The 24,421-nt window shown below is 35.9% G+C and overlaps 2 protein-coding genes across 5 annotated transcripts in view; one reads left to right on the plus strand and one right to left on the minus strand.

Annotated features, from left to right (window-relative positions):
* The first annotated feature begins 723 nt into the window (after nucleotides 1-723).
* LOC144956614 (tripartite motif-containing protein 3-like) lies at nucleotides 724-5,675 on the plus strand. The gene is made up of 2 exons (XM_078887233.1): nucleotides 724-861; nucleotides 2,751-5,675. The coding sequence occupies exon 2, from the start codon at nucleotides 2,777-2,779 to the stop codon at nucleotides 3,752-3,754; it is 978 nt and encodes a 325-aa protein (XP_078743359.1). The 5' UTR covers nucleotides 724-861; nucleotides 2,751-2,776; the 3' UTR covers nucleotides 3,755-5,675.
* A 17,941-nt stretch (nucleotides 5,676-23,616) lies between these two features.
* Nucleotides 23,617-24,421, minus strand: part of LOC144956580 (uncharacterized) — a 40,475-nt gene continuing 39,670 nt past the window's right edge. For all 4 annotated transcript variants that reach the window (XM_078887171.1, XM_078887168.1, XM_078887170.1 and 1 more), the window contains one exon: nucleotides 23,617-24,359. The gene's annotated coding sequence lies outside the window, so the exon portion shown is untranslated. The remainder of the gene's footprint in view (nucleotides 24,360-24,421) is intronic.

Genomic DNA, 24,421 nt, shown 5'->3' on the forward strand with positions numbered 1-24,421 from the left:
ACATGGCTAAATATATTTTTTTACTGCCATATTTAGCATTAAATTTATTAATATCAAGCTAGATATCACACACACCCTTGGTAAGCTAATCTATTAAATTATGATCTTATTTTTACTGATCTGAATCTATACGCACGTCAATCCATCCAATGCAAATTAAAATATCGGAAACCGATTGGAGGTAAAGGTTGGAATGCTATAAAATATTCAGTTATAATTTATTTATTTATTTATTTATATATCTATTTATTTATCTATTTATTTATGTATTTATTTATCTATTTATTTATTTATTTAGTTATTTAAATTAATTAATTAATTTATTTATTTATTCTTTTTTATTTATTAATTCATTTATCTATTTATGAATTTATTCATTATGTATTATCTTTTTAAAAAAGTTGGCCTGAAATCGATGTGCACTTATTTCAAGATCTGATTACCGAACGCAATTATGGGCTTTGCTTTAACACGTTGATGGGTGTTGATATATTATTTCAAGTAATACAACAAGCTAGTGACAACTTAGGTTAGCAGACCTGCAAATGAATACAAGTTGTCTGAATAACTCCATAACCCTACCCCCCCCCCCCCCCCCCCCCCCCCCCCTATTTTACACACAAAACTTCAAAACTTGCGCGCCATTTATTTATTTAGCGTCTTACTTGCAAACTATCTGGCAACTGATAAGAACTCCACGTGGAGACTGTCGCAAGGCAAGTGCCTAGCTGTTGTGAAAAGGGAAAAGGCATTAGGCATGCAAGCTGTTTGAGTGAGCAGTTGGTTAACCATTATTCGCAGGCTATCGTGTGTTCTTTGTGATTATTTCTCTTATAATTTAAAAGCAACTTTCACCACAAGGTAAATGAAAAAGATTATAAACGATATCCTTTATTCTTAAAATTGATAAAAATCTCAAACAATATTCATTGTTCTTAGATCTAAATAGAGGCGGGCCTATTATCAATGTTATTTTATTATCAGTACGTTCAGATTTGCAATTTTCGTCAAGTTCTGGTAACCAAAAACAAAAATAATCAACACATTTGTATGCTCTCTCTCTCTCTCTCTCTCTCTCTCTCTCTCTCTCTCTCTCTCTCTCTCTCTCTCTCTCTCTCTGGGCCGGTGTTACCTCTCTCTCTCTCTCTCTTTCTCTCTGGGCCGGTGTTACCTCTCTCTCTCTCTCTCTCCTCTCTCTCTCTCCTCTCTCTCTCTCTCTCTCCTGGGTGATACCTCTCTCTCTCTCTCTCTCTCTCTCTCTGGGCCGGTGATACCTCTCTCTCTCTCTTTCTCTCTCTCTCTGGGTCGCTGATACCTCTCTCTTTGTCCCTCTCTTTCTCTCTCTCTCTCTTTCTGGGCCGTGATACCTCTCTCTCTCTCTCTCTCTCTCTCTCTCTCTCTCTCTCTCTGGGCCGGTAATACCTTTCTCTCTCCCTCTCTCTCTATCTCTCTCTCTCTCTCTCTCTCTCTCTGGGCCGGTAATACCCCTCTCTCTCCCTCTCTCTCTATCTCTCTCTCCCTCTCTCTTTCTCTCTGGGCCGGTGTTACCTCTCTCTCTCTCTACCTCTCTCTCTCTCTCTCTCTCTGGGCCGGTGATATTTCTCTCTCTCTCTCTCTCTCTGTGTGTGTGTGTGTGTGTGTGTGAGCGTGCGTGTGTATGTGTGTGTGTGATCAAATTCCTGGACCCGGGCCACTGGCCCCACCTGACCTCATCTTTTCACTCTACTTCTACACTTTATAATATGTATTAGGTTTTTGACCAAAAGTATATATATATATATATGAGTGTTGGTGGGTACTCGTAGGTACGAAAGTGCTCGATAATGATGGTTAGAGCTAATGTATGATACAAATTGTCACTCACATTATATGGCCGAGACGTTCGATTCTGTGGGCTTATTCCACGTCCTCGGTCGGCGTAATGTCCGAAGAAAAAAAAAAAAAAAAAAAAAAAAAAAAATATATATATATATATATATATATATATATATATATATATATATATATATATATATATATATATATATATATATATATATATTCCGTCTTTTCCGCCACGGCATCATAAGACATCGTCGCCTCGTCATATCACGAAGGAATATAGATAACTCATCAAACAAGATGTCTGATGACAACAGGATTCACCCTTGTTGTCCAAGTGAGCAAATTGAGGGTTAATAATCTTGGTCAAGGAAAAAAACCGAAAGTGCCTGAAGCGGGACTCGAACCCGGGACCTTCAGGGTCACAGTGCAATGCCTTAACCACTCGGTCACCTCGCTTCCCGCCCCCAAATACACACACACACACAAACACGCACACACACACACACACATATATATATATATATATATATATATATATATATATATATATATATATATATATATATATATATATATATATATATGTATATATATATATATATTGAATCGTTTTGGATACAAATATGGTACGAATAGTGCTCGACATGTAGCAATGGAGCGTATTATTTTAACATTTACCACAATGTTGGAGTCAGTCTACATCGATGTTTCAGGCCTTTTCAGCCATCGTCAGGACTGTGTTACATGTCTCAACAAACCAAACTTCTTTTGTGAAATGAGGTATGTAATAGGTAATTTCATAATTTTGGACAATTTGATATTTGATTCATTTTTTCCAAATCTGTTTTACCCCAACATAATAACATATTATTAAGGCGATGGGTCACAATGTACTTTTCACTTTATATTTTTCATACATCAAACAGCATCAACACTTCACAACAGTGACAGAATGGCTTATTCAACTGACCCTACTTCTTCCTTGGATTTGGAGAAAGAAAAGTTTATCCTAGTTGCCAAAGATTTAATCAACATTCTTGGTCTGGAGTGTGAAATCTGTAAGGAAGAATACGCAATGCCGGACAGAACCCCTAAATTACTGCCTTGTAATCATACCATTTGTCTCCCTTGTTTGAATCGGATTGTATCCAGTCAGTGTCCTGTCTGTCGTACTTCATATTATGATTCCAACCCGGATGATTTGCCCAATGATTTCAAAGTTGTTAGTGGGTTGGATGCCATTAAAAAGGCAAAATCGGCTTTCAGAAATGTGTGTATGAAGCATAACTGTCGAAGTCTGGATCAGTACTGTGCAGGATGTATGTTGCCAGTGTGCTCTGATTGCGTCCGCTTAGACCATAGCAATGATGCTAATGATGGACACGTCATTGTGTCAATGGCGAGAGCTCTGGAGGATAATGATGGGAGATTCGGTGACATTGAAGAGAAGTGTAAAAACAATATGGATCAATTCAACAGACGCAAGGACAATATTGAGACTGTAAAAACCAATTTGGGTAAATTGAAAGAAAAAATGTTACGCGAGGTCGAAGATAAATTCAATGAATATAGTGCTCTTTTGTTGCAACGAAAAGAATCCCTTGTTGCAAGCATTTACGAGAAAATAGAAAAAAGGGAAATAGAGCTTGGTAATGAAACCAATCGTCACGAAGAGCATAACACTAAAGTGAAAACCCTGTACAATTCTTTCAAAGCTGCCAGAGAATGTAATGACTTGCGGGATATGTTTGCTTTGCAGAAAGAATTTGTTAACAATGAAAATGAACTGGTTGACGTGACGTTTTCAAATGAGAAATTGTGCGAAAGCTTCGCGTTTAAACCCGTCTGGGAAGAACGTTTCAAGACCGATTTGAGTGCCCTTGGAGACATACTTTCCAAGATTGACAATCAGCTGATATCCGCTGAGTAAAAATGGTCGCATTGAGACAACAAACTTTTCTGAATTCATGAGAAAATGTCTAATAGCTTTTTATGTTTGGGCTAAACATTCAGACCTGCATACTAAAACGAAACATTCGTAGAATTACGAAATTTTGGCTTCAATATAAAAACTTTCTGAGCACATCTAAGTCACAAAAACTTATTGAAAATTGAAGTTGATGTCAGACTTCACAATTTAAAGGATTTCAAAGTGTTATTTAACCCCAATGGTGGTAAACTTCTAATCTATAAAATTAACTAAAGCGGCTTCTACTTTAAAATCCTAACAATTACGAATTTTTTAATGTTCAAGTATGCATGTCTGAATATAGCCAGAATAGTGTAACCACTCCCCTTCGACCTTATTTAGACTACTTTAGCCTGAATAGTGTAACCACTCCCCTTCGACCTTATTTAGACTACTTTAGCCTGAATAGTGTAACCACTCCCGTTCGACCTTATTTAGACTACTTTAGCCTGAATAGTGTAACCACTCCCATTCGACCTTATTTAGACTACTTTAGCCTGAAAAGTGTAACCACTCCCCTTCGACCTTATTTAGACTACTTTAGCCTGAAAAGTGTAACCACTCCCCTTCGACCTTATTTAGACTACTTTAGCCAGAATAGTGTAACCACTCCCATTCGACCTTATTTAGACTACTTTAGCCTGAAAAGTGTAACCACCCCCCTTCGACCTTATTTAGACTACTTTAGCCTGAAAAGTGTAACCACTCCCCTTCGACCTTATTTAGACTACTTTAGCCTGAAAAGTGTAACCACTCCCCTTCGACCTTATTTAGACTACTTTAGCCAGAATAGTGTAACCACTCACATTCAACCTCATTTGGGCTACTCCAAACTAAATATTGTTCTTGTTAGGCACTCTAAATTATATAATAGAAAAAAGCAATAATCATATTCGATTATCCATTTTATCTGTGAATGGTTAAGAAATGACAATGATCTCATTTTAAAAATCACAACACATATCAAATCTAAGCTTTGAACGTGAGAGAAAGGACTGGAGTAAACATCTGAAATTGTCTGACTAATATGTATCGGTAATGGGCAAGATTACATACAAAACTATTCGTACTTACTGACATTAATTCCTATCCTTTAATGGTTTTGGTTATGCTCTCTTTAGGATTTTTATAATTAGCAATGGAGATTTACACATTAAAACTCACTTTAATGCTTAAGATTATATCTTATGATTATGATCATTATGATCAGTCAACTTACTCCAGTCAGACAGAATCGATATTTACGTACTTACTTACTTACTATTCTTACACTTTCTTACTATTCTCACTTACTTATTATTCTTACTTACTTACTATTCTTACTTACTTACATACTATTCTTACTTATTTACTTACATACTATTCTTATTACTTACATCTTTTATTACTTACTTACATACTATTCTTACTATATTACTACTACTATCTTACTTATTTACTTACATACTATTCTTACTTATTTACTTACATACTATTCTTACTTACTTACATACTATTCTTACTTATTTACTTACATACTATTCTTACTTACTTACATACTATTCTTACTTATTTACTTACATACTATTCTTACTTACTTACATACTATTCTTACTTATTTACTTACTTACTATTCTTACTTACTTACATACTATTCTTACTTATTTACTTACATACTATTCTTACTTACTTACATACTATTCTTATTTACTTACATACTATTCTTACTTACTTACATACTATTCTTACTTATTTACTTACATACTATTCTTACTTACTTACATACTATTCTTACTTATTTACTTACATACTATTCTTACTTACTTACATACTATTCTTACTTACTTACATACTATTCTCTTACTTAATACTACTTACATACTATTCTTACTTATTTACTTACATACTATTCTTACTTACTTACATACTATTCTTACTTATTTACTTACATACTATTCTTACTTACTTACATACTATTCTTACTTATTTACTTACATACTATTCTTACTTACTTACATACTATTCTTACTTACTTACATACTATTCTTACTTATTTACTTACATACTATTCTTACTTACTTACATACTATTCTTACTTACTTACATACTATTCTTACTTACTTACATACTATTCTTACTTATTTACTTACATACTATTCTTACTTACTTACATACTATTCTTACTTACTTACTTACTTACATACTATTCTTACTTACTTACTTACTTACATACTATTCTTACTTACTTACTTACTTACATACTATTCTTACTTATTTACTTACATACTATTCTTACTTACTTACATACTATTCTTACTTATTATTCTTACTTACTTACTTATTTACTTACTTACATACTATTCTAACTTACTTACTTACTTACATACTATTCTTACTTATTTACTTACATACTATTCTTACTTATTATTCTTACTTACTTACTTACTTATTTACTTACATACTATTCTTACTTACTTACATACTATTCTTACTTACTTACATACTATTCTTACTTACTTACATACTATTCTTACTTACTATTCTTACTTACTTACTATTCTTACTTACATACTATTCTTACTTACTTACTATTCTTACTTACATACTATTCTTACTTACTTACTATTCTTACTTACATACTATTCTTACTTACATACTATTCTTACTTACTATTCTTACTTACTTACTATTCTTACTTACATACTATTCTTACTTACTTACTATTCTTACTTACATACTATTCTTACTTACTTACTTACTTACTTACACACTATTCTTACTTATTTACTTACATACTATTCTTACTTACTATTCTTACTTACTTACTTACTTACTTACTTACATACTATTCTTACTTACTTACTTACATACTATTCTTACTTACTATTCTTACTTACTTATTTATTTACTTACTTATTTACTATTCTTAGTTACTATTCTTACTTATTTACTTACTTACATCCTAGTCCTACTTACTTACTTACTATTCTTACTCACTTACTATTCTTACTTACTTACTATTCTAACTTATTTACTTACTTACATCCTATTATTACTTACTTACTTACTTACTTACTTTCTTATTATTCTTACTTACTTACAATTCTTACTTACATACTATTCTTACTTACTTACTATTCTTACTTAATTAATATTCTTACTCACTTACTTGATTGGTTCTATAAGAATACGTAACACCTTTTACTCTAAGAGATCAATACATTAGATAATATGACAACTTCCGCTTGTGAAGCTCTCTCTTAATCTCTTCTCACGCCATCAATACTCATCACGATCATCCCTCAATACTTTTACATTTATTAATAAAATTGGGAGACCCGGTCTCAGACCTTCCAAAAGCTCCTAGCGCTAGCGTTTCTTTCAATTTGTATTTTCACCTTGGATCTTTTCTCATGTGTTTATTTATTCAATATATCATCATATAGAAGCATTTTTTTTTAAAATCTAGAAAAACCTTGGTAGATTTGTGAAAGTTTAAAATTTCCTAATTTGACTATTGTTTTGATTCTCGGTCACCATTTTGATTTGTGAAGTATTGACAGGTAGTGCAAAGCAGTCCTAGGTATTTTTTTCTATTAGGGTTAGCTCGAGGTCGGATGATTTTTTTCCTATCAGGGTTAGTTATAAGTCTTAGTAAAGGTGATAGGGTGTTTGTTTTTCCTATCAGGGTTAGTTATAAGTCTTAGTAAAGGTGATAGGGTGTTTGTTTTTCCTATTAAGGTTAGTTAAAGGTACTAGGTTGTATTTGTATTTTTTCTTAGGATTAGTTCAGGAAATATTTGGGTTATTTCCCTTACAACTAGGAGCTTTCGAAAGGTCTCCCATAAAGTTATATCTTTTCATTCGGCTCGTCAATGTTATTCAGTGTCTTGGTTATGTTCCTAATCATCAGTACCATCTTCTCAGCTTCTCTCCATGCAAAGCCTTCAGTTTTTAGATCATTCATCAATACCCTCCTCCAGTTATTCCAAGGCCGCCCTCGCGTTCCTTGCGGGTTCCACATAAGTACACATGTCCTTACAGAGAGAACGTCAACATAGCATTGCGCATGCGTCTCTCTTATCAACTGAGAAAATCTATCGTTTGGTTAATGAGATATCACTAATTATAGATAGTGTGCGCTTGGCTCAGAAGCTCATAACATTGCCATCCGGAAGTATAACGGACCAACAACAAAACTGTATGTATCCATGAACGTTTATAGTCGAGTTAAAACAGTTCAGTGAGCATTATTCATGAACGCGGATGGCAAAAAACAATAACAAAGACCTGAGTGACGTCATCTTCGAACTATCTATATTTGAGAAATCACTTTTTCAAAATGTTATTGTATTCATACTTATATAAGAAAAAAATATAACCAATAAACTTATTTTGATGAAAGTTCACAGTGACGTGTTGCAAAGAATGAAAAATAATATGGAATGAACCCAAGATTAAGATTACCCGCCGTGAAATCACTGACTTCACGGTTCGGCAACTCAGACTAAAAGATGGCTGAGAAACGATCTTGCTGTTGCATCGCTGTGACTTTTCTTCGAAATAAGTTAATTGGGTATATTTTTATTTTATAAATAAAAGTATGTATATAATAACATAGATTTCCTCAGTTGATAAGAGAGAAGCATGCGCAATGCAATGTTGACGTTCTCTCTTTGTAAGTACCCGCATGACTGTGTCCCAGTGTAGCCATCGTTATGTCATAGCCTGATACTGAAATCCAAAAGGACTAGAAGTTTGACGTCATTATTTGGTTTTTGCACCGCCTAGTGAGTTGTCGTGAGTAGAGCCCATGGAAACAAGTTATTTCATTGGTTGAACTATTGGAAACAACTCACGATTTGTTTTCTTTTGTGGCAAAAGACTGGCATTTTGACGTCATTTTTTGGTCAGTATTAGAACACAACTTTACGAAGGCCACGGTCCCAGTCGTTTCCACCTCCTCTTAATTTCCGCCTCTATTTCTTCTTGGCCTGTCATTTCCCAAATTTAATGAAGTTTTAAATGCATGGCCTGAGTACGGTCAACACACCCCTTGCATTGTTTGTGCCGTATTTAGTTTAAATAATAAACGCTCTCCTTTTATTTTGTACCCCTCCAAAATTCTTCAAATGTCGATGAATTAAGATGACAAATTTAAACGTTTTAATGATAGGATACTATTATTATTATTTATTATTATTATTATTATTAATTATTATTATTATTTATTATTATTATTATTATTATATTATTATTATTATTATTATTATATTATTATTATTATTATTATTATTATTATTATTATTATTATTATTATTATTATTATTATTATTATTATTATTATTATTATATTATTATTATTATTATTATTATTATTATATTATTATTATTATTATTATTATTATTATTATTATTATTATTATTATTTTATTATTATTATTATTATTATATTTATTATCATTTTACATCATCATCATCATCTTCATCAGTTTCATCATCACCACCATCATCATCACCATCAATAGCAGCAGCAGCAGCATGATTATCATCATCAACATCATCATCATCGTTATCATCATATCATCATCATCATCATCATCATCATCATCATCATCATCGTCATCATAAACGTAATAAATATTAAAGTATATCATAGCTTTGTTACGATATCGATTCCAAAATGCCATATCGATTTTCAGTTGTTATTTTTATCTAGTCTCTCCAGATTTTGGCAAAATCACAATATTATGTGCATTTCTTCACATGTCGTTTTACTTTATGAAGTTGGATTAACGATATTTATGATTTTAATTTACTGTTATATTCATGTATCTCTTATCGTTTGTGGAAAATCCAATAAGTTTAATTTGGACCTACAAATACTACAAGTTACTTGTGCTCATGTTCAATCACATTTTGCAGAATAATTGCACTGAACAAGACATAATATGCATATTATACTACAATATTCTTTAAAATAAATATTCGTTCTTAGTTTTGTGCTATTGCCTTGAACTATATATAGAACTATAATGTCTAATATTATTTTGTGGTACTTATGTTTCCACAATTGGATTCAATAGTCTGATGTCACGTCGCCCAGCAACGGAAGCCATGGTGGTTCTAAACAAAGAAAATCGGTACTTTTTATTCTTCATGCTGGCTCGAACTTTTCATGTCTTGTGATCAGAATGTGTAAAAGTCATAATATGGTCAGATTTGTAATGCTTTTTTCCCCCTCCGGATACGCTTTTATGCTCGTCGGAGAAATATTTCATAAGGGCGTCCGCTATTGTTCCGATAGTTTAGAGTCAGTTACTAAATTACTAAGCTTCATCAGGAGGGAAGTGACGTTACTACTGTTGAAGCGTATTGTTTTTAGAGTTTAAAATAATGTGACCCATGGTGATGGTTCCAAAACAACGACAAAAAAGAGCGCGCGCGCACACACACACACACACACACAGACACACACACAAACACCCAAAAAACACATCTTAAAAAAATAATATAGAGACGCACATTTTTAACTTTTTTGGGTGGAGGTAGCCGATTTATCGAAAAATGTTTTAACGATTTTCGATATATCGATGAAAATCTCAATGCATCGCGATAACATTTTATCTGTTTTCGTATAATTAAATTGAAGCTTACATTCAATGTCACACTGTTATTTATAGTATCCAGCCTTCTCTATCGTTCTCGGCCCTGATGGTCTCCACATTTCTTCTTCATTGTGTCCAGTTCCTAAAGTTGTCCACCAATGTCAAGAGATGAAGTGAATAGAAAAGTGCCAGAAGACAATAGAGAATGTTTAAAAAATTCGGCAGTTGATGGGGTTTGAACCCGCGACCTTATTGTTACGACAACTCCGCCTGGCCGGTGAGAGCGTGACTCTACCGTATAAGCTATCCACGAACCCAAAAATATTCGTATCAAACTCAGGTCATTCATTACAAGATCCCTCTCTCACCGACTACTGGAGGTAGCGGGTACAACACACACAACCATAGCGAAGTTAGTAGGCCAGCAGTTAAGCTTAATAGCCAATATTCTCGACACAAACATATAACATCTCTGTCTTTCTGCTGCTCGTTTTCCATCTATCATTCTTGCTGTTTTTTTTTTGTTTTTGTTTTGTTTTTAAGGGTTTTATGGCGCTTGCAATACATTTAGGTTATATCAGCGCCTGTAAAAAGGAAGAAAATGGGATAGTAAAAAGTTCTAGAATTACAATTAAGGCACCCAAGAGAAAGTAAGACAAAGGGGAACTGCGAGCAAATAGGGATCAGATGTAGATTCCAAGAGCATACCACCAATGTACTTAGTTTGAGATCACCTATAAGTCTCATCCGGACACAAGCACAAGATCCAACAAAGAGGAATACGCTCAAATGCTTACATTATACATTCAAAAGTCATAATATGGTCAGATTTGTAATGCTTTTTCCCCCTCCGGATACGCTTTTATGCTCGTCGGAGAAATATTTCATAAGGGCGTCCGCTATTGTTCCGATAGTTTAGAGTCAGTTACTAAATTACTAAGCGTCATCAGGAGGGAAGTGACGTTACTACTGTTGAAGCGAATTGTTTTTAGAGTTTAAAATAATGTGACCCATGGTGATGGTTCCAAAACAACGACAAAAAGAGCGCGCGTGCGCACATACACACACACACACACACAGACACACACACAAACACCCAAAAAACACATCCTAAAAAAATAATATAGAGACGCACATTTTTAACTTTTTTGGGTGGAGGTAGCCGATTTATCGAAAAATGTTTTAACGATTTTCGATATATCGATGAAAATCTCAATGCATCGCGATAACATTTTATCTGTTTTCGTATAATTAAATTGAAGCTTACATTCAATGTCACACTGTTATTTATAGTATCCAGCCTTCTCTATCGTTCTCGGCCCTGATGGTCTCCACATTTCTTCTTCATTGTGTCCAGTTCCTAAAGTTGTCCACCAATGTCAAGAGATGAAGTGAATAGAAAATTGCCAGAAGACAATAGAGAATATTTAAAAAATTCGGCGGTTGATGTGGTTTGAACCCGCGACCTTATTGTTACGACAACTCCGCCTGGCCGGTGAGAGCGTGACTCTACCGTATAAGCTATCCACGAACCCAAAAATATTCGTATCAAACTCAGGTCATTCATTACAAGATCCCTCTCTCACCGACTACTGGAGGTAGCGGGTACAACACACACAACCATAGCGAAGTTAGTAGGCCAGCAGTTTAGCTTAATAGCCAATATTCTCGACACAAACATATAACATCTCTGTCTTTCTGCTGCTCGTTTTCCATCTATCATTCTTGTTTTTTTTTTTTTTTTTTTTTTTTTTTTTTTTTTTTTTTTTGGTTTTGTTTTTAAGGGTTTTATGGCGCTTGCAATACATTTAGGTTATATCAGCGCTAGTAAAAAGGAAGAAAATGGGATAGTAAAAAGTTCTAGAATTACAATTAAAGTACCCAAGAGAAAGTAAGACAAAGGGGAACTGCGAACAAATAGGGATCAGATGTAGATTCCAAGAGCATACCACCAATGTACTTAGTTTGAGATCACCTATAAGTCTCATCCGGACACAAGCACAAGATCCAACAAAGAGGAATACGCTCAAATGCTTACATTATACATTCAAAATAACATATGATACATAACAGAGAGAAGATTTACAAGGAAAAAAATATAATCTCCCAATATAATAACTATGCATTTGACTGTTTCCCTCCCAGCCAGGACTCCGGCCAGGGCCAGGACAAAACCAAGTAATCTCATTCCAAGACAAAGACAGAAAGCACGTTGGAAAATAGATACAGGGGGATAGAGGACACACTATGTACCTCCCTGCCCACAATGGGAGCAGTCCTGTCGTCACCAGCTTCTTTATCCCCTCTCATCTCATTACATGGCCAAAGAACAGCGGTTGTCTTCTTCTTATTCTGGAAAAAAAAGAGTTCTTTTCTATCCTGCCTCCTCTAGTGTACTTTTTTCCTTTGATTTCCTTTCTGTCCCGCACATGTCTCAAAAACCACATCTCCACTGATTCTATTGTCCTTTGCAGTGCTGAGTTGACGGTCCATGTGTCAAAACCATATAGGGAATGAGATCAGCGGAAGAGTAGCGTCCCTTGATTGGACGTCACCCATAGTATGTGACGTCACCGGCGGAAACGTTATTAGAGAGAGAACGTCATGTTGGTTGTGCGCATGCGTCTCTCGTCCTCGCGGAAGCACAACCAACATGACGCTCTCTCATCGACGTATGAATATAGACGGGACGCTAAACGAGAGAGTTGCGAGGCGTGCATGGGGAACTGCCGCGCACGCTATAGCGCTCCACCTCTTCTCGCTCGCCGCACCAAGGCAACGACTCGACTCGATAACCACATCATAATATTCTTCAACAAAGCTCTTTAGAGTGGGCTTATATTCCACCCGTATTATTATTATTATTATTATTTATTATTATTATTATATTATTATTATTATTATTATTATTATTATTATTATTATTATTAACTTACTTACTTACTTATTTATCCTTTCGGTGCTTGGCAACAAGTCCGTCACAGTGGATCGCCGTCTCCATCGGATACAAGTGTTGTAATCTTGCCCCAGGTCTATTATCTCTACTTCTTCTTCTTCTTCTTCTTCTTCTTCTTCTTCTTCTTCTTCTTCTTCTTCTTCTTCTCTTCTTCTTCTTCTTCTTCTTCTTCTTCATTATTATTATTATTATTATTATTATTATTATTATTATTATTATTATTATATTATTATTATTATTATTATTATTATTATTATTATAATTACCTACAGCACGATCAGTTAAGTCGAAAGAAAACACCGTTCACTGATTCATTAAAACTAACAATGTGTAACACCTCCCCCCCCCCCCCCCCCCCCCCTTTCCCCCTTTTGTACTTATAGTCCACTGAAAAGGATGATCTTGTTGAACTTCATCCTTTTTGATGTTTTCCCCATCATTATTTTCCGTCTCTGGTACATTTGCCCCGCTTTGAAAAGTCTCATCCTAAAGTAAACGCTGGAGATGGATTTGACTAGCTGTGTGATGTGATTGGTTTCTATGGCTATCTCGTGGTCAAAAAAATGGTCCCTTAAAGAAGGGAAAAGGCTAAGGTGTTTGGAGCGGAGATGGGACAAGACGACGGTCTGCATGTGAAGGTCAATGTGACTCTGGGACGGAAGTCTGTCCATCAATGCTGGACTAGGCATAGTGCAGCGAAACACCTTTTCACACGTTTCCACAACTGTCACAACACCATTTGATGGGATGGTTAGACCGCCAGTGTTCTTGCGCTTGAGGAATTGAGATTGCGTAGAAGATGTGTTTTGTGCATCATACAGCGCGTCCTTACAGGCGTTGCATTTGATGGACTTTTGGGCTTTTTTTGCAACAAATCCGGCCGTGTAAAATAAACAGGACTGTCGCCAATCTGAGTCGCTGACGAGAGGCGTGTCCAGTAAGTCGTTTATTGCCACCATCATTTCTTGGTCCTCTTCCTCTTCCACTCTTGACTTTTCACAATCCATCTTCGTTAGAGGAACTGGCTTTCTTGTGTCCAGTGGGAAGTCCAGTTGCAACTCAACTGTGTCGTCCTGTGGGGTAGAATTTCCATTGTCCGACGCCTTGATCAAGTTGGTTATCATCAGACTTTTGAGGGCACTGCGGAACTGTTGGGCGTTAGGGTTGTTGTTCCACCCATTTCTCTGCCGAATTTTACTGAAAAACATTTCGACGTGATCCTGTGAGAACTTGTAAGTGAGGAAATACTGGTTGCCACGGGCAAAAAGTTCTCTTGCAAGATCCAGGGTTGATTGGGCCGTTATGATGAAGCCCAGGACACATTGATTCTTCAGGGTTCTGTGTATTGGCAATCCCGATGGCTCTTGGAGAGACACGAGGTATTTCTGGACATCCTCCAAAAATGGTTGCCATGACTCTACATTCTGGGGACTCAAGGCAGCTTTCGAACCTCTTGCAAACGGATTTTTTGTGTTGAGTATATCAAACAGCCGGTCGATTGTCCGTAGAAAAAGGCACGTTTCCTCAGAGTCCTTGAATTGCTCCAGCTTTAGGTCGTCCCTCAGATGGTCAATAGCTGTGGCCACACTATTGGACAGTGTTTGCGCGGCTATTTTGACTTTCATTTTCACATTTTGAAACTTGATGTGTTTTTCCGTGATCTTGTTTGCAAGGTACAGACTGTCTTTTTTCTGTAGCAGGTGAAGTTGGACAATGTATTGCCAAGAAATTGCTTTCACTCCGCTGTTCGTGGTTCTCGTCAAGCTTCCTGTGTCTGCCAGTAAGTTTCTGAATAGCTTCAGCATATGGGGAAGGTCACATATCATGTAGACATTTTCATCCTTAAACTGAGGGTGGGGATGTTTGAAGTTGGTCTTCAAAGTCTCCAGATTTATGTCGCAGCCCAGCTCTGTTGCGGCTTTCATGTTGGCCTTCAGACCGTCGGCGACAACAGCTTTTACTATGAGATTGTAGTCTGCTGCTTTTTCCATGGCTTCTTTGATACAAAATGCCAGCTGAGAGGAGTTAATATGGTCCGTCAAAAAATAGGCCATTGGCACTTTCCATCTCCCTTTCAAACTGACCAGCATGAATACCAGTGCATTCGTAGCCTCCCGACTGTCGACGGGTCCTTGTCCGAAGTCTCTGAATCCGCAGAATCTGTGCTCACTGGGTACCCATGACACGTCCTGCCTTATACTCATTTCGTCTAATATCAACGAGCAGTATTTACTATTGGTCTCCTCAGCTTTTTTCGACGCAACTTGTAGCATATTGTCCAGGTATCCAGGCGAGCAACTAATTGACGCTTTCCAGTGACGAAGAGTCCGTTGGTGAGGTAGACGCAAAATGGGCCTCACAAACTCGTATGCCTTCGGAGACAAGAAGTGAAGAGCAAGGGCAAACTTCTTCACCTTAGGAAGGTAAATCCTTTTCTTTGCGTTACCACATCTTTGAATATGACGAAAAAGGTCCAGAGACATTCCACTAAAAGTTTTTGTAGAATCGCTTCAGCTTTGGCCTTTATTAACCGTTGATTTTTAAGACCGCTTATGATCTCTGTCAATTTTTTGTTACGGGATTTTGATCGCATAATTTTTGTGCGATTGTTTTTGAGTTTTTTCCTTAGCCTTGCCAGTTGGTTTTCTAGTTTAGTTTGTTTATTTGCATTTGAACAAAAGTACGTGTGGTCTTGAAGAGCGGAATTTAGATTTTCACTGGTTCGAAATGGTCGATTGCTGGTCATAGTTGGGTTTCTTATTAATTTTCTCCTCTGGATGGCCGTTTTCGGCTGCAAATGTTGTGGATATGTAAAAACGGAAGGAATTGCAGTCTTTTTCAATCGCCGCCTTGTTTTGCTCGCTGTAAAGTCTGTGGCTGTAAAGTGTTTGCTGCAGATTCTAGTGAACCGAGATGGTGTGAATTTCTGTCGTTTAATCGCGACAATCCATTGTTTTCTCATTGGAGGATTTGAAGGAAAACGGTGGAAGGTAAGATCTTCTTCTCTGTCATTAGAATGAAGTTCGGACCTCTTGGTCTGTCTATTAGAACAATTCCAGGCAACACAACATGAGCCTTTCCATTTCTTTTTCTTCAGGCACTGACAAAACAAAACAGAAAAACCCAAAAAACAATTAGCAATTATCAATGCTTGTTGCGGAATATATTTAAAATCGGGGCCTTTTCGCATCAGCACATTAAGGGGCTTTCGCTTAGGCGGATTTATAGATAAAAATATAAAATATCATACACAAATAAAGAAACAACAACAACAAAAGTTAAATTACATAGGTTATCTAAGACCTAGCTTACCACTATTGCTATTGTGTGGCACGCAGCATGAATCAGACACGAAAATGCCGACATGTCTACGATACCTATAATCCCACTTGCATTGCACACTGACTGTTGTTGATGCTAAGACAGAAACGCAGTTCTGCACCATCATTTGCATACACTTACTCAATGGGTAGGAGGTGCACTGCCCATCGGGATGTATTGCTACAACAAGATCGATGAAATATGATTGGGTTTATCAATTATGTTGGTTGCATGCATACCTCCATAGTGTATTTTCGTGATTTTCTACTTTCAGTATATAGATTGACTCAATTAGACTGAGTATTGCTGTCGATGTTATAAGTCAAACTAAGTTGAAACATTCATAACCGACGAGGCGATACGGTTGTAAACCATACATGCCATTCGAACAATGCGCGGGAGTACTACACGCAGACCCGAGGGTGGAGTCATATAGGCGATAATGGCTGCGCACGCAAAAAGCATCGCATTTTGCCCCGCCGCGCAGTGGAGATTTCCGGTCTATTATTAGTAAGTCAATGCGCTCTCTCTCTAATAACTTTTCCGCCGGTGACGTCACAGACTATGGGTGACGTCCAATCAAGGGACGCTAATCTCATTCCCTATATTAAAATTGGTTCTATATATCACTGCATTATTTTCATTGTTGGGCATAGCCATAGTATCTCGGTTTGTCTGGGTGAGGTTCCCGACAGGAACATATACTTTCTAAGCATCAAACTTTCCTTTTCAACAATATTTATAGGGAATGAGATTACCGGAAGAGTAGCGTCCCTTGATTGGACGTCACCTTACAGGGAGAACGTCAACTTAAAGATCGCTGAGAAACTAACTAACCGCGCGGTTTCACAGGAAGCGAGGACGAGAGACGCAAGCGCGAACCATGATGACGTTCTCTCTCTAATAACTTCTTCGCCGGTGACGTCCAATCAAGGGACGCTACTCTTCGTTAATCTCATTCCCTATTGAGCCAAAATGCAATTCTCTAGTTGGAGCGGAAAATTCGTTTTCCTACAAATTTTTCGTAGCACTACTTACTAGGCAGATCTGCTTTACCTTTCAGCTTACCCGAACCCAATGTGGGCTAACACGGTGGGTTTGGCGCCCTTGTTACAACCGATTAGGCTCTTAGATTTCCCTGTTTTTGCCGGTAACTTTTACTAATGGCCAAGGGAGATTTTAAAACATCTTGTTTTAACCAGGACCTTATTAAACCCGGACATGCTTTATGGGTTGCACTGAACTTAATATAATATCTTTTATCCGAAATCCAATGGATACGTAAATAAATCATTGAGCTATTTATGTTTTGATTGCGTTTCCTCTACCTGCATATACTAATCAGCATTCGTGATTAAAGGTAGTTGGCCCTTCTTTCTAACTCACTCAACCCTAATACCGACTATATCCGTAGTTTACCCGGGTTACTTTTACCACATGCCTATTTATTACATTTTTATGAGACAAGTTTTAGGCGTTTTATCAAAGCTAATGTTTTTCGTTTTTACATGTTAATGATAGTTGAAGAAAACTATCTATGTACATGATCATTTTAATACATTTTTTTTCCAATTTTGAAAAGTATCAAAAGTCTCTAGGATTGAGTGAGTTAAAGATATTGTTATTTATAAATGTATATCAACGGAAGTCGTGAGATCTGCAAGTATGTGTACCTTGGTTACAGAAATCAACAATGGTAACACAAGAGTGATTTGATTCTCAATGGTTTATTTCTGTGCCGTGTAATTACACAAAGACGGATTAATAAGGAAAATATAGATCTAGTGTGTAGACAAATACATTTCAGTGCAAGAAAATATGTGTGTAAAATACGTATCAAGATATAAAAAAGACAGATTTTGTTATAAAAGTGCAACAATCGTAGTGTGTAAGGCTACAAAACAATAGTATTTTTCTGAGATTGAAATAATACATTCCTTTGAAAGAATTATAGATATATACAAATACATAATATATAGATACACCAATAAATATAGATAGTTGGATAAATAAATAAAGGAGAGTAAATAAATAAGTATGCACTCTGTTTGAGAGGTTCTCAATCTCCCACACAAGTCAGTGTAGTTCCCAAAAGTTTTATTTTCTCCACCCAGCAATTCAAATGGTACCTACCAAATACTCTTTTCACACACCCTCTACCGCTTGTTTAGTTCCCTTCTTTGTGTGCTCTTATGTTCTTTGGGTTATTTTCAATTTCTAAATAAGTGTATTTGAGCAAATCTTCATGTTGATAAACCTTGCAACTGCCAACATCGTCGCTTGGTTATGCAACTGCTATTGTTTCAGAAAATGCGGAAAAAAAAATATGCAAATTCAAAATTTTCACCTTCCGACTGATTATGTCATACACTGACATATATATAGTTGCGTTGACACGGCTTGTAACTTTGAAGAATCGAATCTTATAATATTAAGAAATAACGGTAAATTATTGATCAGCTTAACTGTGATGTACAGCGAGGATAAAAGAAAATAACCCCATCCGTCCTGAAGTGCGGCAATGAATGCGGATGATACTCGTTAGAACGGACGAATAGTTGCCATTTTATTTAGGAATGGCTCTATAATTTAAGAAAAGAAATTGGGATTTTTCTGTAATTTACACGTAATTGTATACTTGTACTCGGACACATAGTAAGGAAAGATAAGAATGAATACCTGGCAAGTTGTGGAAAAATACCTGGTAAACGCGCCCGGGGGAGACAAAGAAAAACACTCATAGACCAACTGAAGGGCTTCACCAACCTAACAATCCAAGAGCTGTTTGAAAAAGCAAGAGACAGGGAGGAATGGAGAGAGATAATTCATGCAGTATCCGAATCCTGGACCAGGCATGGAACCTAGAAGAAGAAGTATACTCGTATTCGTAGTGCATTAGTGTATAAAATAAAAGATATGAATATGAAAAAATCGTATCGAAAGCTACTAACGTAACAAAGCATGGCAGGCGTAAGACCACTGTCAAATCTAGAATGGATCGAAGAACCTTGGTGCCACCCACATCTACGAGTATATAATTTACTTTAACACGAATATCTGTATGGTATTCAAGTATGCACGCAAAATAACGTTTAATGAACATCCAGTATATAAAATTATATGACCATTGATGGGTCAATTTTTTTATTTGAGACATCTCTATGGCATTCTTGCCCTTTTTTGTCGCTTTTCATAGTTTAAAAGAAATTACCCAAATAGTTCCATTGACCCCAACGGTTCATAAAAAAAAGTATGCCCTTTCGCCACGATATCATAAGAAATCGTCGCCAAGGTATTCCACGAAGGAATATAGATAATTCATGAAACAATATGTCTGATGTCAACATGAATCACCCATGTTGTCCATGTGAGCAAATTGGGGGTTAATAATCTTGCCCAAGGAAAAAAAACGAAAGTGCCTGAAGCTAGGACTCGAACCTAGGACCTTCCGAGTCACAGTGAAATGCCTTAACCACTCGGCCACGTCGAATGGTTCATAAAGCCGGAATATTTCCCAATTCCTGTGATATTAAGCATTTATAATCGTATGCCAGTATTTGGATAGAACTAGTGAATCACAAATTATTTCTGACAGACTCACTTTCCCCATCACTCATGTGAAATCAGATTCGTTCGAAAAAACTCAAACTGTGCCTGCACGGATATCACTTTCATATCCATAGCTAGGTATCCATTTTCACCTAAGTCGAGTGCGGTAACATATTTGAAATGTCTAACTGCGAAACACAACGAAGCCTATATTATTTGCTACTAATGTTTTAAATGATGAAACCAAAGGAAATATACAGTCCAAATATCAACGATTATAATCATAAAAAATTGCAATGGTAAAATAACAATAATAATAGATATGTAACCCACCTCTTCAAACTGGTATTCTAAGACCTGCCTACCACTACAAAAATTTCGTAGATCTACGAATTTTTGGCTACAAACTGGCAGTTATATAAAAATCTTTAATTCAAAAAACTTCTAGAAACTAAACTGTTTTTGCCTGAGCTAGTACATGAGAATCTGACTTTCAAGACGTCCCACGTCTCATCCTGATAGAAAATGAGTCAACAATCTCAGGCTATCTTTTCGACTCCATAGAAATCACCAGAGAAAAGTTAGAGTTTCAGACCACTCAGGGTATTGTTCTATGATGAGGCACACAGGACAAGTATTTTCCTCTTTAAGTCACTAAAAAATGACTTTAAAAATTGAGGTTTTCTTTTAATGGTGAAAATAGGACTTAGTGCGTTTTGAAAGTCACCTACTCACATAAAGCAATGAAAAGCATTATTTAAACATATTTTGGACAGATCGGTTAATTTTAAAAGTAGTTTTAGCGTATTATATGTAAATATACCTGAAAATTACGAATTTTTTTTTCAAATTCCAAGTAGGCAGGTCTGTATTTTGGTCACGGTGACCCAGGTGTCAAAAAGTGGAATTAAAGTTAAAATAATCAGACGTATAAAATTTTAGTTTTCGCATAATATGAAACGAGATTATTCATTCCTCTCAATAGATCTGATATCAGTATTTACTACAAATTCAATTTTCCTTTTTTAAATCACTTCGACATAAAACCGCACCAATACAATGGGTCACGTATTTGACTTGTCAACAAACAAAAAAAACCCTAAATACTTGGTGATTTAAAAGATAAAATTTGATTTCATTACTAGTCCTAATAAATACAAAACTTTGGTGAATTTTGTCTTCTGTAGCAGAATAAGTAGGTATAACTGATTCCGTTAAATACATAATTTGTTGTTGTTGATATTTCTAAGTATTTCAACGATACATTCAATTTTTAGGCATATAATACCAATCTGACACGATATGTCATAAATGTGACCAGCCTTCTCAATCCTGTATTTTGTCAAGGTATTTGAAATTACCAGTTTGAAATTGAAATTGAAATTTGAAGCAGAACGATTAAACTTACAATATTTTTTACTTGGCTTTGGGCAGTGTAAGAAACTACTTTCATGCCTTACCTTAGAGGCCTTTTGGGTAACTAATTTGTCATGATTTAAGCCGTGGGCAATGTAAGAAACTACGTTCATTATTTACTATAGAGGCCTTTCGAGTAACCTAAATTTCATGAATTAAGCCTTTGGCAGTAAGAAACCACAATTATTCTTTACTATAGAGGCCTTTTTAGTTGGCAAAATGTCATGATTTTGGTCGTGGGCAGTGTAAAAAATCTACATTCATTCTTTACTATAGAATCTTTTTCAGTAACCACAATTTCATGAATTAGGTCAATGGCAGTGCAAGAAAATACATTTAATCTTTACCTTAGAGGCCTTTTAAGTTACTAAAACATCATGATTTAGGCCGTGGACAGTGTAAGAAACGACATTATTTCTTATCTTTATAATCCTCTTGAATTACCAAAATGTCATGATTAAGGCCGTGGACAGTGCACGATACTACACTCATTATTTACTATTGAATCGAAGCCTTTTGAGCTACCGAAATGTCATGATTTAGGCCATTGGCAGTGTAAGAAACCACAATTATTCTTTACTATAGATCTCTTTTGAGTAACCAAAATTTTACGAATTAGCCTTTGGCAGTGTAAGAAACCAGATTCATTCTTTAAACTAGATACCTTTTGAGTTACTAAAATGTCATGATTTAGGCCGTGGCCAGTGTGAAAATTACATTAATTATTTAATATAGAAGCTCAATAGCCAATATTCTCATCACAAACATATAACATAGAAACGATTGAGACATTGAGTATGCTCCGGCGTATGGGGTGAATTTTTAATTCAGAAAAGTGAGTGGAGCAGGCACTTATGTTGGTAACAACAAGATATGAAGTGAGTAGAAAAGTGCCAGAAGACAATAGAGAATAAAATTTTTTTGAGCTATTGAGCTTAACTGCTGGTCAAAATTACTTCGCGATGGTGGTGAACGAATCGGCGATCTCAAGAAGTGGGTGAGAGAGGGATCTAGAAATGACTTTGGGTTTGAAACGAATATTTTTGTGTTCGTGGATAGCTCACACGGTAGAGCCACGCTCTCACCTGCCAGGCGGAGTTGTCGTACCAATAAGGTCGCAGGTTCAAACCCCACCACCGCCGCGAAAAAAAATTTTATTCTCTATTGTCTTCTGGCACTTTTCTACTCACTTCATATCTTGTTGTTACCAACATAAGTGCCTACTCCACTCACTTCTCTTTAAACTAGATACCTTTTGAGTTACTAAAATGTCATGATTTAGGCCGTGGCCAGTGTGAAAATTACATTGATTCTTTAATATAGAAGCTTTGGGCTATCAAAATGTCATAACTTAGGCCTTTGGCAGTATAAGAAACCACAATTATTATTTACAACAGAGGCCTTTTGAGTTGCTAATATGCCATAATTTAGGCCGTGAGCAGTGTAAGAGACTACATTCTTTCTTTACTATAGAATCTTTTTGAGCTACTAAAATATCATAGTTCAGACCGTGGGCAGTATAAAAATCTACATTCATTCTCAACTCCATAAGCCTTTTTATTTATCAAAATATCATGAATTTAGGCATTTTGCCTTTTAGGAAGTTAGATAGGAAACTATGCTTACCCTTCACTATAGACGCCTTTTGAGTTGCTAAAATATGACTCAGACCGTGGGCAATGTAAAAATCTACATTCATTCTCTACTTCATAAGCTCTTTTAGTTACCAAAATATCATGAATTAGGCCTTGGTGTTATAGGAAACTATACTTAATCTTTACTATAGACGCTTTTTGAGTTACTAAAATGTCATGACTCAGGCCTAAGATACAGCATTTGATTTACTCAGACATAAAAACATTTCAGTATAAGATGATTGGTCACATATCGATATCGTGTCAAGATGGCGGATATATATATATATATTATATATATATATATATATATATATATATATATATATATATATATATATATCGACGATGGCATTCTCTAACCATGTAACTAGTTTTGACGAAATTTTACAGAGTTCATTGCAGACGTTTTTGATGCAAAGAAATATCCGTCATGTTTTGTTGATATGTACTATCTCTACTGCGCCTTGTCGTCCGAACTAAGTAAGAGATGATCTGAAAGGCGTTATGGTCACTAACAGTATCCACTAAACGTGCTCAAAGCGCTTACAATGGGTTGCCAAAAGCAACAAACATGGCAGGAAGACCATGAGGTATATTAAGCGATAGTACATCTTTTTCTCGACAGAGACAACGCTGTTAACGGCTGGGTAATCATTGTTCACCTCAGTACGGTGACATAATGTGATCAAAAAGTCATTTCCAAGGATTCAATCAACTATGCGCCGCTCAGAGGGTGACTCGAACCATGGACCTTCCGATCCGAAGGCGAGTGTCATCATATCACAAGACCACATAGCCGCACAAAGCTAAAAAAAAAAAGATTTTAAATAAAAAATAATTTTTTTTAAAATTCCCTTTATTCATCCCATAGGGGAAATTTGTCTCTAGGGTCTATTCCAAGAGAAGACTGGAATAACCCAGGCGTTAGCCGCAGCGCAGAGCCGCAACTTGAGCTAGGGCTTTCTTTCCAGTTACACGGTTAGAGAATGACACGTCAATATGGTGGGTTTCTTTTCCATTGTCATTATAAATAAATACATAATTTCTGTAAGCTCCAGTGTGATAACTTGACATTGATAATCCCCCCAATCAGTGAATACCTGAAATGATAAAAATCAAATTATTTCGAAGAAATGAAGTTGACGTCATTATGCTCTTTGTT

This window comes from Berghia stephanieae, chromosome 11 (assembly GCF_034508935.2).
Source record: "Berghia stephanieae isolate SIO BIC M18660-M18661 chromosome 11, UCSD_Bste_1.3, whole genome shotgun sequence".
Lineage (NCBI taxonomy): Eukaryota > Metazoa > Mollusca > Gastropoda > Nudibranchia > Aeolidiidae > Berghia > Berghia stephanieae.

Bases quoted from the DNA above. Each gene is read 5' to 3' on its own strand.
- LOC144956614 (XM_078887233.1), top strand. From the start codon at position 2,777: ATGGCTTATTCAACTGACCCTACTTCTTCCTTGGATTTGGAGAAAGAA.